At 32.7% G+C, this 15,005-nt stretch overlaps 2 protein-coding genes across 2 annotated transcripts; one reads left to right on the top strand and one right to left on the bottom strand.

The window, feature by feature from the left end:
• The first annotated feature begins 1,151 nt into the window (after positions 1 to 1,151).
• On the top strand, positions 1,152 to 5,446 carry LOC112751875 (S-type anion channel SLAH2). Its single transcript, XM_025801165.3, has 6 exons — positions 1,152 to 1,719; positions 2,356 to 2,497; positions 2,668 to 3,180; positions 3,416 to 4,186; positions 4,603 to 4,634; positions 4,732 to 5,446. The coding sequence occupies exons 2-6, from the start codon at positions 2,363 to 2,365 to the stop codon at positions 5,129 to 5,131; spliced, it is 1,851 nt and encodes a 616-aa protein (XP_025656950.1). The 5' UTR covers positions 1,152 to 1,719; positions 2,356 to 2,362; the 3' UTR covers positions 5,132 to 5,446.
• Positions 5,447 to 7,087: 1,641 nt separating this feature from the next.
• On the bottom strand, positions 7,088 to 11,001 carry LOC112751874 (receptor-like protein EIX2). The gene is made up of 2 exons (XM_025801164.3): positions 7,489 to 11,001; positions 7,088 to 7,364 (listed from the first exon to the last, which is right to left on the bottom strand). The coding sequence occupies exon 1, from the start codon at positions 10,825 to 10,827 to the stop codon at positions 7,516 to 7,518; it is 3,312 nt and encodes a 1,103-aa protein (XP_025656949.1). The 5' UTR covers positions 10,828 to 11,001; the 3' UTR covers positions 7,088 to 7,364; positions 7,489 to 7,515.
• Positions 11,002 to 15,005: the final 4,004 nt, after the last annotated feature.

Genomic DNA, 15,005 nt, shown 5'->3' with positions numbered 1-15,005 from the left:
AAGGTTACAAAATCCAAACCTAAAATCAAGGGATCCAAAAGGTTATAAACAGCAGCCAATTCAGTGCATGTTGTAATGATAATGACATAATTGAATCCATTGACTTGGCATCTTGTCATCCATCTACTTCAAACTATCTTCACCTTTTAATATTCTTGCTAGCTATGTCTGATTGTCTATAGTGTCCATATTTTTTTTTAATTTTTTTTATTATTTTATGTGTTACCAGTTTTGCCCTTTATGCTCCATTTATATTGGACTCTTATGTATTTTACAAGAAAGATATAGCTCCAAAACTTTGTGACCATAGAAGACTACTCCTTTGTCTTTGGTATTCTAAATGTATGTAACTTTGTTTGGAGATTATAACATGACATAAATTTATAAATATTCAAGATAATCAGAAATATAGACCCAAAAGATGTACTAGTATTTTGGATTGTGTAAGGAAAGATTTTGTTTGATAGTAATATGAGATAAGACAAAAAAAATAAAAAATAAAAAAATAACAATTATTATTTCTATAGAACCATGAGAATAGCTAAAATAATAATTATCAGCAGTTTAGCTAGAGAATAAATAAAATCAACTAAAAAAATTATTATTTTTTCATATCTTTACTATTTGAATGTCTTTATGTCTTATGTGTTAATGTGTTAATAGTTTACCCAACAAACCCACTTTAGTAATTTGGATTGATCGAGTAATCAGTTCATTTGTCTACTTAAGTAAGTGTTGGGGGTTTAAATTTGGTTTTGTACATATAACAACCTATTGGTCCTATCAGACCTTTAGATAGGAGCCTAGATCTGCAACAAATTAGGCCCAGTTTGGATAAACAACTTAATTAAGTTACTTTTGAAGAAATAGCTTAAACAATAAATGCTTATATTAATAGTAGCTTATAAATAAGTTATTTTGCGTTTTATTTTTTAGTTCTAAAAGTACTTATTTTAAGAGAAAAGTGATAAAAAGCTTTTTATTACGAGAGAAGTCATTTTTTTAACTTCTTCTTAAGCACCAAAATAGCTTTTTAGAAAGTTGCAATTTTGCTTTGAAAATTATACTAGACATTAATACTACACATTTTCATAAATTAAAAGTTAAAAAAAAGTCACTTATAAACCTATCCAAACAGACCCTTAGTCTTTGACTTATCGGGTTGGGAATTCGTGGACAAAAAAAATATAGTTTACCCAACAAAAAAAAATCAATTGATGTATGTTGCCAATTTGATGAATGTTGAATGTTCTTGAGTATGCAATTGGAGGAGGTTCTACACTTCTACATCTAAACATGGCTGGCACCTACTCAATGTTTTTTGTTTACATTGAATTCACATCCAAATTGTTTAAGTGAGAAAAGCAACAACATTATAAGCTTGTTTAAGAATGATGTTAAGTCTTTTCAAAGTTAACAAAATAATATGAATTCTTACCTGTCATATTCCTACCATATATATTTTTATGCAGCTTTGTCTTTTATCAAAGGACACGTCCTTCTCACAAAAACCATTAATAAGCAGCCGTGATTATCTCAAATCAAATGTGCTTTTGATGTACTTGGATCCTAATTCATCATCTTCCTTTGACTTCAAACCATTTTATGCCTACCATGTGTTCTACTTATTTCCTCAGTAGGTGAAAATTTCTCACATTGGTTCATTTTCTTGGATCATCTTTCAGTCATCACTGGAAAAGAAGATAACTACTTTTGAAGGTTTGAATTCTCTTTTCTTGTTATATTTTCTGCATTTTCTGTAGCTTTATTTATACTATGATAGTATTTGATCATTCTTGAAATTTTCCTTTTTTATATGATTTTGATATTGAGAAGTCTTAATAAATTGTTGCTTCATATCTTCATGTGGATTCATGGCTAATAAGAATCCAATTCATTAGATGGGGTATATTGCATTTATGGTATTAATTTTTAACCAAACTTGATAAATGTTATTACTGTTCCTATGGAAGATTGAAAGGGACAAAAGCTTCATATATCTAACGTTTTCACCATATAATAATGCTTATTGTTGGTCCACTAAATTAATTAGTTATTTTCTGCCACCTTTTTATTTAAGGAAAAAAAAAAAAATAAAGAACCTTTCCCTGTTTGTTATTATGACTGAATCAGTATCTTAATTAGATTGCACAACAAATGCATTAGGCATTGCCATTAAGATTTGATTGTATTAGAGTGAATATTTTTACATCATTGGAACATAGTTTCTGAGAAAGAAAAGGACACTTTGTGAACTAAGTGGATGATTGTGATCCCATTCATAATTGCAAAGATTTTCAATTTGGCTCAGAATCTTGTGGATGTAACTAAACAAATTTTTATACATCTTTTCAGGTCTAGCATGGAAACTAACAAAAAAATTGAATTAGCAGAACAAGGTTCTCCTGAAGTTCCATCACTAATTAAGTATATATCATCAAATGAAGTAGTTGGATTTGATACTGGTGATGCTCAACTTCCAAGCCCATCTACCAAAGTAAGACATATTTAGCTCCTTTCGGTGTGGTTCACAGAAGGATTTTGCGTTCCTGGGAGTGCGAAAGCATTCTGCGAACCACACACATCCTCTGTACTTTTTCAAATCTCGTTTATAATCTCGGATTTATGTTCAAAATCCAATTGATTGAATTTTGAATGTTGCAACAGGAAAGTGAATTAACATCAATAGAAAGACAAGGTGATGAAGCTGTGGTGATCAACCACCAAAGGAAGCAATCTGTTTCAATCAGCATGCCACTAACCTGTGAAGAGGCTCTGCCACATGAAACCAACATGGTTTTCTTCAGTGATGAAGTTGGTAGAGACGGTGTTCCGATTTCTGCAGTTGATGCAGATTCTAAGTCTCCACAGCAATCAAAATATTACTCTCAACCAATGCCAAAGGCCTATGTGCACCCTACTGATTCATCACCTCATGGAGCAGAAATTCCAAACCATCCTGGCATCAGAGCCTTCAGGGATAAGAGATTTGATTCCTTCAAAACATGGTCTGGAACACTTGAGAGACAGATATCAATGCTTAGAGGGAAGTCACCCAGACATACTAGAGAAGAAGAAAACAATAACAACAACAACAACAATGTCAGGAATACTGAAAGGCCTGTACCGGTTGATCGATATTTCGATGCATTGGAAGGACCAGAATTGGAAACACTAAGGGTATGTACGTGGTAGCCTTCTTCCATATCCAAAACAGTTATTAAAAAATCCAATTTTGGGTAATCTGAAATTAGCCATTATATTTCATACATAATAGACTTGTGATGCAAGAAAATCTAGACTTAAATTTACTTTGCACAAGTGAAGAAGATCATATTTAACTCATTGAAGGTCTAAATAATTTACTTATTATGGATTGGTTCTAACATGCTATCTTGTTTTCCTGCTCCAACAGTCTTCAGAAGAGATACTGCTTCCTCAGGACAGCAAATGGCCATTTCTTCTTCGATTTCCTGTCTCGGCTATCGGTATCTGTCTTGGAGTTAGCAGCCAAGCAATTCTCTGGAAAACACTTGCAAGTTCTCCATCCACTGAGTTTCTTCACTTAAGCCTCAGAATAAACTTAGTCCTATGGTTTATCTCCATTGCTCTTGTTATTACTATCTTCACCACATATCTTTTCAAGATAATTCTCTACTTTGAAGCAGTTCGTCGAGAGTACTACCATCCGATCCGTGTTAACTTCTTCTTCGCACCCTGGATAGCCCTTTTGTTCTTGGCTCTTGGTGTTCCACCATCAATCACAAAGAACCTTCACCATTCACTTTGGTACATTCTAATGACACCAATTTTCTGCCTTGAGCTTAAGATCTATGGACAGTGGATGTCTGGAGGCCAAAGGAGGCTATCAAAGGTTGCAAACCCATCAAACCATCTTTCAGTTGTTGGAAACTTTGTTGGAGCATTGCTTGGTGCAACAATGGGACTGAAAGAAGGGCCTATTTTCTTCTTTGCTATTGGTTTGGCTCATTACACTGTCTTGTTTGTGACTCTGTATCAGAGACTTCCAACAAATGAGACACTCCCTAAGGAGTTGCATCCAGTGTTCTTTCTGTTTGTGGCTGCACCTAGTGTTGCCTCAATGGCTTGGGCTAAGATTCAGGGCTCTTTTGATTATGGATCAAGGATTGCTTATTTCATTGCCATGTTCCTTTATTTCTCACTGGTTAGTTTTCTCCTCATATTTGATGAAATATGCATATTAATCATGAAATTGCAAAGGGGCTTTAGTTAGTCCCTTAAATTTCAAAAGTACCAATTTAGATTACATTTTGCAAATCAACTTAGTCTTATTAGACAGTCAACCATAAGTCAATTATTACTGTTTTACTAACGTGTCATGTTATGTTATGTTGACTGGTGATGTGGCATGTCAGAGAAAATATTATGTAAGGACAAGTAACAGTTGACTGTCCAAAACTAAAATGTTCGAAGAAATGTAACTTTAGGACCAAATTGAACTTTACTAACATAATAAAGCCAAACCTTTTCACATCCAACACTTTAATTTTAGTACTTTTTTTTTAATTTCTAGCTTAAAAATCTCTTATTAATTAGTTTCATGATCCTATGATTTTGCAGGCTGTACGGATCAATTTTTTCAGAGGCTTCCAGTATGTTGACCATCTTCTTCCATATATCTCTTATTGTTTATGAACTTTCTGACTAGAGTATCTGATATATATATTTATGTGATTCTTGATTCTGCAGATTCTCACTTTCATGGTGGGCCTATACATTTCCAATGACTGGTGCAGCAATTGCAACAATAAAATACTCAAATGAGGTCACAAATGTTTTCACAAAAACAATGTGTGTAATACTAAGTATCATCTCTACATTGGTGGTAACAGCACTTGTTGTAACAACCATGTTGCGTGCATTTGTGTTCAAGGATCTGTTTCCCAATGACATAGCCATTGCCATAAGTGACAGAAAGAGAAAACCCCACCATCCTAGGAAATGGTTTCATCTTGGACATGGAAGCCATGACACTAAAGAGATTGAGAATTACTTGAAGTTTGTGGATTCAGATAAAATTGATATAGAAGCTTCAACAACACTTCATCCCTCTAATAGCATAGAGGATTCTTCATCACCATCTATCTGAGGATGATATGGTACTAAGTTCTTCATAAGAATAATAAAAGCATGAGTATAGTCACACATGTGAGGAGCATAATAATTAAGAGTTTTGATTATTGTTCCAGTGACCATGTATGTTAGAATATGTGAAGGTTTGTGTATGAAGATTGAAGAGCTGAATTTTGTAGCAAAGGTTTGTGTGATTGTAATATATTTGAGAATCATTATAAATAATGAGTACTTAATTATAATAAGAATACAATGATCCTACAGTATATAGTCTAATTAAAAATATAACAGTAATGTATGTGATTTGTGAATGTGATCAACAAAAGCTAAATAATGATGGTCTTGCATGCATTATTTATTCTTTCTTATGTTACCATATAATATATAACATTGAAATAAAGGAGATCTCAGTTTATTCAAAAAAATGATTATAAGTTCAACAACAACATGCAAAGTCCTCACCCAATAGAACCTCCATTTATGGTATGCACCTCCAAATTAACATTGTGCAACACCACAATAAACCACCAATCTAAATTAATCCTTACATTTTTATTATTGCGGCAAACCCAAATTAGAGGGCCAATTAGTATGAAATCGTTTAAACTAGACTTAGATTTTTGAACAGATCTATTAAAACATTTTAAAAAGTCTCTAAAGATGTGTTTGGAAAGAAGACTGATACTGAGAGACATGGACTAAATTAAGTCTTTATACTGAATTAAGTTATATCTTAGTATCATATTTAATTTAAGATAAATATAGAGATTGAGGAATATATTTAAAATTTGAAAAGTTAAATGATGGTATTTTTTGAAAAAAATGTTATTAAAGTTTCAGTTTTTGTTCCTATAAATTCCAGTCTCCTGTATCTCTACTTTTTAGAGGTACTGAAACGACTGAAATTTTGTATCTCACGATTAAAATTTTAGTTTCAGTTTCTAATCATCAAACACAATAATCAGTTTCTATATTTTTATGCATTTTATATTGGTAACATAAAAAAAATAAGTACTTTAACAAAAGCTTTTCACTTTTGCTTACTTTAACAGATGTTATTTTAAGGCACGTTTTAACCAGACCTCATTTTCTTTAAAAGTTTTTGACAATGCCAATTTTGTAATTATACATTGCTTTACATGTGTTTTTTTCTCTTTTTTTTTTCTATATATATTTTTCGTGTGAGATAAGATAACTATTATTAAAATGTATGTAAAAAATATGTGTATTCTTGTTGTATTTTGTCATGAGTCAAATGGTTGAATTAAATGAATTAATTTTTGTTAAAACATAACACGTTAACCACTAAACTCACTTTTTTTCCCCCAACTTGCATGATCTATCTATATATTGATCTAGCTAATTAACACATATAGATTGAGTCTCACGTGTATCATAATAGGTCTGAAAGAAGATAAATTAAATTAAATGATTGAGATTGTTGGTGAATGCAAAATGAGAGAAGAAACCATCTTCACCCAAAACTGCAGCTTTTTGGTTTGCTTCTGATCCGACTCTGTTTTATCCCTAACGCCTTTGGCCACTTCTCTCCAACTCATAGGCCATTTGCTTTGAGGTTTCTTGGTTCTAATAAGGCCTCAAATGTGTTCAATATATAACACCGCGTGTTTTGGATGCAACAACTGCGAATTGAAGAAAAGAATTGCAGCTGGGAAGCAATGATGAATGCAAGGAAGCAGAAGAAGTAGGCATCTAAAACGGGAAAAACAGAGTTCTTGTGGCTTAGGTATATGCAAAGAGAGAATGTGAGATAAATGTTATGCAACCAAATGCACCAAAATCCAAGACAACTATGTCACATGCATGACTGTGATGCATCTGAAACAATGATTGCTTAACATCTTCCCATCTTCCTACTTAGCTCAATTCAGTTAAGCCATATTGAACTGCTAGTCAAGCTTCTCAAGAAAATTCATTGCCATGCAAAAATGATTTGGTGACTATTATCCCATGAAAGATATAAAATAGACATCATATTCTCTTGTCTAAACCAAATACATCATAATACTGATTGGTAACTGGTAGTTACAATTCACAAATACAAACTGATATATCAATAAGTAACAATCACTAGTACTTAGTTACAAATACACAACTCATTTTATTTACTTTTAAAGTTTCACAAACTCACTTCATGAACGACTACTTAGTTTTGTTAATCCCTTGAAAGTACTGCTGCTTTATTTGCTACCTGACTAGAATGATGCCAGCACATGGTCGCTGATCCGCTATCAGTGAAAAGATAAGAAATCATTAACATCATTCAAAGTCCATAAATTGAACAATATTTCATATCAACGAAAATTGAAATAAGATCAACTTAAAATAAATAAATAAACAAATAAGTATTACCAATCAAGCTAGTAGTTGTTGCATATATTACCACCGTTGCCACCTTGACATAACTTTTTCTGTTATGTTGTTCAAGAACCGGAAGTAAGCATGTCTCCATGAGCGATTGAAGAGGATAGTGCCAAAGATCCCCCAAAATCCAACAAAGAATCCCAATCCCATGCTTGCAAAGAATGCCTGAATAAAACCATCATTTTCGTCTTGGGTTTTGATCAAAGATTCTTGATGTGGCCCGTCCTTAGGACACATTTTTTCAAGAGGAAGCCCACAGAGATTTTGATTTTCTTCGTAACTTGAGGCATTGAAACTCTGCAACTGTGTGCTAGTTGGAATTTGTCCAGACAAATTATTATGTGATAGATCCAACACAGAGAGAAAATCAATTTGTGCAAGACTAGAAGGAATGGAGCCAAATAAATGGTTTCTTGACAAATCAAGAGACTCCAATGATAACAACCTTCCAATTCCTGAAGGAATTTTTCCTGTCAAGTTATTTCTTGATAAATTCAATGAAACTAGCTCCACCAAATTCTCAAGCTCTGATGGAATGTCTCCTGACAAGTGATTACTTGAGAGATCAATACCTTTTAGAAGCAGCTCATCATTCTCAAATATGTGTTCTACACCTTTCCACATCAACAAAGCAATTATATCATAATTATACAGATGCGTTCCACGAGTTTGGTTGACAGTATAAGAATGATCATAATAGGAATCTGGTAAGAACCTTTCTTGGGTGGTCATTGCAGTGAAGTTAATGAAACATTTCGGAATTGGGCCCCACAGATGATTAACCGAGAGATCCAAGAAGCGAATGCCATTTAGAAAACAAAGAGATGATGGTATACTTCCAAAAAAGTGATTTTTCCGCAAGCTTAACATTTGCAGTTGTTGTAAGCTGCTTCCAATCCAAGAAGGAATGATTCCTGATAATTTGTTCTCTCCTGCATCCAACATCACTAAATTTTTGCAATGCTTCATCGAGAAAGGAAGCTCCCCCGTCAAGCTATTGTTTCTCAATATCAATACACGAAGCTCAACAACTGATCCCATTGAAGTGGGGACTTGTCCAGAAAAATTATTGTTACTCACATCTATATAAACTAATGATTTAAAATTCTCCCAACAATCAGGGATTTGACCAGATAAATAATTGTTGGAAATATCTAATTGGCCTAATCTTTCAGCTGTATCATTGGCACATACAAATGAAGTAACATCTGAAAATTTATTGTTGGACAGATCCAGGGACACAGCATTTCGTAAAAAAAGCGGGATTGAGCCTTCAAATTGATTTGAAGCTAGATTTATAGAAGGATATTCCGTAAGCCTCAATGGAAAATCTGGAATTATTCCAGTGAGATTGTTGTACGAAATGTTCATCCCATTTAGCCTTGTTGATAGAGCCCAAAACCACTCTGAAGTGATATCCGAAATTCCAGCATTAGAAATATCAAGTTGCATCAAGTTTTTCTGTGTCTGCAACCATTTTGGAAGATACGGACCCACCATGCAATGTTGCAACATTATCACTTGCAACTGAAAAGGTGGAATCCAATCAGGATTAATTTTCAGAACGAATGAGTTGCCAGATAATCCCAAGACCTTCAAGTTAGACAAATTATAAAAATGAGATTCTGTGATCACACCTTCCAAGGAGTTTGAGTTCATCATCAAAGTCTTCAACTGCGATGGAAAACGAATATCTTCGGGAACCTTTCCATTTAGCTTATTTTGGGACAAAGATAATGTTATTAAAGATGGGAATATTGATGAGATGTCAGGCAAGGTTCCGTTGAATTGGTTATTTTGGAGATACAAATGTTGGAGTGAGTATCTTGCGCATCCAGACAAGTGCTGGATTGCAACTGGAAGCTCTCCTGTCATCTTGTTATAAGACAAGTCTAATGATTCGAGACTACATATGTTTCCAAATGATTTTGGAATTCCACCTTCTATAGAGTTCCAAATGATGTACAAAGCCTTTAACTGAGATGGCAACCTGATATTGTCAGGTATTTTTCCTCTTAACTGATTTTTGAAGAGGGACAACTTTTTTAAAAATGGGAATATTGAAAGGTCATCAGGTATTGTGCCAGTGATCTGGTTATAGCCCAAATACAACTCTTGAAGTGAGTGAGTGACACAGCCAGCTGAGAGATTATGAAGAATTGATTCCAAATCTTCAGTCAAATTGCTATCAAACACCGACAAAGAGGATAAGGTGCATATATTCGCAAAGGATTTGAAATCCCTGGCCGTGATTTGATCATGAGATATGTAAAGCCGCTCAAGTGATTGCATTGTGATGTCAAAATGATTTGATGTGGCAGGTGTGGAACCCTCTAAGAGGCTGGAATCAAGGTAAAGTTCAACAAGGTTGGAAGTGACATTGGACAACCATTGGAATAACAGGGAAGAAGTGAAGGTGTTATAAGAAAGATCCAAGACTGAAAGAGAATTAGGAAATTTGAACTTGGAAAGTCTTAGTGTTTGTGAAGAGATAAAATGATCTGAAAGTGCACAATCGAATAGGACTAGTTCTGTTAGTGTGGAGATATTACTGATGGCTTGTATCCATTTATAAGAATTGTTGAGATTCAATATAGAGCTCAAGCCAAGATGGGTTAAAGAGGTAAGAGTGGATAACCATTCTCCATCATCATTCATTTTGAGAGAATCACCTGTACCGCCAAGGGAAAGCTCGTGCAAGCTTGAAAGGTTCCCAAGTTGAGATGGTATTGTTCCTTGTAAAGCATTTTCCGAGAGATCAAGATACTGCAACTTGGACAGATTTCCAAGTTGATAAGGAATTGAACCCTCTAATTCATTCCTATTAAGATTCAAGTATGTTAAATGAGGAAGAGATCCAAATTGAGTTGGAATTCTTCCACCGAAGCCACAAGATGACAAATCAAGATACCTCAAGCAGGTGAGGTTACCAAAGTATTCAGGGATATGGTTATATTCAAAACGATTGAAACTGAGGTTCAAGTACCTGAGGTGCTGCAATTCCACTAACGAGCTGGGAATCTTACCTCTCAAAAATGGTTCTAAGTAGTAGTCACCGTGAAGGTCGAGACTGATTACATGGGCAGTGAGGTTGCTGCAGCCAACACCGTTCCAATGGCAGCAATCACGACCCTTCCAGGAAGAGAGCATGCCGTAGTCATCAACCATGGCGGCCTTGAAATCCAGCAGTGCTTGCCTCTCCCGCTCTGCGCACTTCACCGCTCCTCCTGCTGCAGTAGCACAAACAAGAAGAAGGTCCACCGTAACAAAGAGTAAAACAACTTCAATCAGAATCAGATTATTCATCTTCATCATGACTACGCTCATCACAAGTGAAGTATGAACTCAAGAATGTGCCTGTTATAGCACCATATATGGATCCAATATATAGTAGAGCACCACGATTCGTTGCTATGAATTACTATTACTATAATGTCGCACTAAATTTCCAGAGTATTTCTATACTCCAGGCTGCATGCAACTTTGAATTCAATGACACTATTATCCACTATATTTTTTTTTGGTGACTAAACAAGGAAAGAAACAAAGCAAAAACTATTCTAAATCCGAGCGGATGATTCGTTGGAGATCAACACCAGGCTCAGGCTCAGACCAAATAACATGATTAGAATTACTCTTGGCACCATATTTAGCCATCCAATCCGCAGTTCTATTTGCTTCTCGGGACACCCATTCAACGTGAACAAGCCAAGGACGAGATAAAAGCTCCTGAATCTTGTGAACCAAATCTGTTACTTCAGATGGATACCCACTTGTAAGCTCATGCATGATGGGCAGAATGTCAAGGCAATCTGTTTCACATATAATATTCCTCAAACCGCAATCTCAAGCTAAAACCAACCCTCTCCAAGCAGCAAATAATTCACATCTGATTATAGACCAAGGGGAAATGCTTCCAGAGCAGCCCGAGATCCAATTTTCCTTAGAATCTCTAATAATACACCCAAATTCCGCTATTATCCACTATATGATGTTGATATCCAATATCCTTGTAAAGAAAAAGTCATTATTATTTAAATATTTTTATTGTTTTCTATTAACTCTAGAAGTTAAAAAACAAAGGGATGAAAATTTTTATGGATAAATTATATATATAAGAGGAGTGTTAGGGCCAGCACTTTTATTAAATTCTGGCCGGCATTTAACAAAAAAAAAAATTAAATGATTTTACACCATTAAATATAATCTTATACCATTAAAAATATCATTGATGGCTAATTGATGGCTAAAAAACACAAAATCTGCTGGTCCCCTAGACTTTCTCTATAATTGGCAATTTAAAGATATTTAAACTCTCATTTAATTTATTTATATTATAAACTTCATACTTGGTTCAATTGATGTATGTATCAATAAAAATTAGAACAGAAAAGAATAAACATTGTTGCAGCTTCCACACTTACACCGACCATGCCAGCTATTACAATTCCTTGACTCCTCTTCTTTCTCCCTCCTTTTTTTGGTCAACCAAATGAAAAGTACAAGCATCACATTGTTGGCACTCATCTTTAAGTCAAACTTTTCATCTACTAGTATCCATGGCGTTTTACATGCACGATTCAAAGTCATCAAATTATCTTTCTACCATGTTTCACCCCCACTTTGAATTCAATGACACCATTTTCCACGATATGATTGTTGATAGCCAATATCCTTGTAAATAAAGTGTCATTATTATTTGAATAATTTTACCATTTCCTATTACTTCTATTAGCTCTACAAGACTACAAGTAAAAAAAATAAGATGAAAATTATGGATGAATTCTATATCTAATTTAACTTAAAATATTTGAACTCTCTTCTATTTTGTTTATATCTGTATAAAAGTTAATACTTATATTTTTTGCCACTAAAAAGTAGCATCTCTTCTAACTTATTTGATTGTCACATAAATTCTTATACCAAATTATAATTTTGATAGAATTTTAAATTTATTTTTTTATTATCCTTCCTCATCTAATAATATTAATTAGCATTATATCTTAATTAATAATAAATTTAATACCATTATTAATGTATTTTCTAAAAACATTGTCATATTTATTTCATTATTTGACATTAATTAATTTTATTTATTAAAAAATTATTCTATTCTTATGTATTTTATATTATAAATCAAATAATTTATACTAAGATTTTCTTTTCTATAATTTATACTTGGAATTATCAAAATCAAATAGAAAAAAAATTGACTCTTTTTTTTATACTTTATAAAAATTATACTTGGTACAACATGATTTCTCTACAACTTTGCATTGGTATTTTTCCAATGTGTGACTATGGTCAAGTTTGGATAAATAATTTAATTAAGTTACTTTTGAAAAAATAGCTTAAATAATAAATGCTTATACTAAAAATAGTTTATAAATAAGTTATTTTGTGTTTGATTTTTTAGTTTTAAAAGTACTTATTTTAAGAGAAAAGTGATAAAAAGCTTTTTATTATGAGAGAAGTCATTTTTTTAACTTCTCCTTAAGCACTAAAATAGCTTTTTAGAAAGTTGCAATTTTACTTTGAAAATTATACCAGACATTAATACTACACATTTTCATAAGTTAAAAGTTAAAAAAAGTCACTTATGAACCTATCCAAACGGGCCCTATATATAGTATCAAGTGCTATTTCAAAATAATTATGAGTGGCACACATACTTAATCGTAGTTAGGGCTGTGTTTGTTTCTGAAAACAGGACGGGATAGGACAAGACACTGAGAATAAGATAGGATAAGATATTGAAGAATAAAGAGTAAAGACACAAAATTGTATTCTTGTATTCTGTTTGGTGATAAACTAGAACAAATTATTAAAATTCAATTTATTCTCATTTTTTTCATTTAAAAAATTTGAGATGAAAAATATAATAATAAAAAATATAATTATAAAAAATTAATAAAAATAATAAAAGAAAAAATAAAAATAAAGTTGTATCCTTAATAGTATTCTTATGTCCTTTCTGTATCTTAATACCCTGTCTCTATAAATGTGTTTCTATGTTCCTGTTTCGGTGTCCTGTCTCTATAAACAAATGCAGCCTATGTGATTGTTTCAGTGCCTTATAAATGGTGTCTAATTCACTATAACACCGCGTGTTTTGAATGCAACAACTGCGAATTGAAGAAAAGAATTGTAGGTTTTTGGATGCAATAAGGTGATGCATATTATCATTGAGTTGTGTTTAAGATCTTGTCTATGGTGGGCAAGTGATGAACCACAATATGTGAATTGAAGCAGCATGCATGCTGGGAAGCAATGATGAATGCATGGAAGAAGAAGTAAATGATTATGGCTTCAATGGCGTAGGTTTTGGAGATGGATAGAGGGATTCGAACGAGAGATCTATCTAATAAGTGAGCATGCGTTTGCATAGCTCTAGTGTGGGGATTGTGTGTTCTATAATCACTCCAAAATTCATACTAAGATTTTCTTTTTTATAATTACTAACGCTTGATTCTAAAAGAAATTTTAAATGAAAAATAAATAGTTAAAAATGAGATCATCTAACAAATAAAATTAGTAAAAAGCAAATTAAGAGCTTAAAAGAAACATTCGGATTCGATACACCGAATAGTTGTAGATGTTCAAAACAGGGGAAAAAAAAGAGTGGCCATCAGTTCTCTTGTGGCACAATTAATGGTACTTGGTGCTGATTAAGTGTTGACCAACCAACATATGTGTGACACTTGGGTGAAGGATTATGAAAGGTAATAAGTGGTGAGAATGGTAAGCAGCGGATAACTCTTGGAATGTTACTGTGATGACAAAATAAAAAATTGAGTACCGAAAATTGGGCCTTATATATGGGCTCTGTACCAGACCAACAAAAATATGAAAAACACAAGACTTACGGACAAAAATTAGAAAAAACCAGAGAAAAAAAGTCTTGGATTGTTTTGCCTTTTTTTTTTCTTTAGATGAAGATAATAATCAAATTTACAATATATGATTTTAAAGAAAAAAAAATCCAATTTACAAGCAAGAGGGAAAAAATTAAAAGGAAAAAGAAGAGAAAAATACCTTCTATGATACCTTTTTTATCTGAAATTCTTTCCTTTTTTTTAGTGGTCTTGTAATTTTTTTTTATTTACAAAATTCTAATATTTTTATTAGTATTCATAAACACTAATATATCTTACAAACACTACAAAAAAAACACTCGTTTAAGTACACTTGAAGAGTGTAGTTAAAAAAAAAATGATACCTTAAATAAAAGCTACGTTTTACAATATATGACTTTAAAGAAAAAAAAATCCAATTTACAAGTAAGAGGAAAAAAATTAAAAAGAAAAAGAAGAGGAAAATACCTTCTATGATATCTTTTATGTCTGAAACTCTTTCCTTTTTTTAATGGTCTTGTAATGTTTTTTTTTTTTACAAAATTCTAATATTTTTATTAGTATTCATAAACACTAATATATCTTACAAACACTACAAGAAAAACACTCATTTAAGTATACTTAAAGAGTGTAGTCAAAAATAAAGAAAAA

The sequence above is a fragment of the Arachis hypogaea genome, chromosome 15 (genome assembly GCF_003086295.3).
Source record: "Arachis hypogaea cultivar Tifrunner chromosome 15, arahy.Tifrunner.gnm2.J5K5, whole genome shotgun sequence".
In the NCBI taxonomy this organism is placed as follows: Eukaryota; Viridiplantae; Streptophyta; class Magnoliopsida; order Fabales; family Fabaceae; genus Arachis; species Arachis hypogaea.
The sequence above is the reverse complement of the archived record's forward strand: the minus strand, read 5'-3'. Positions and strand labels throughout refer to the sequence as shown.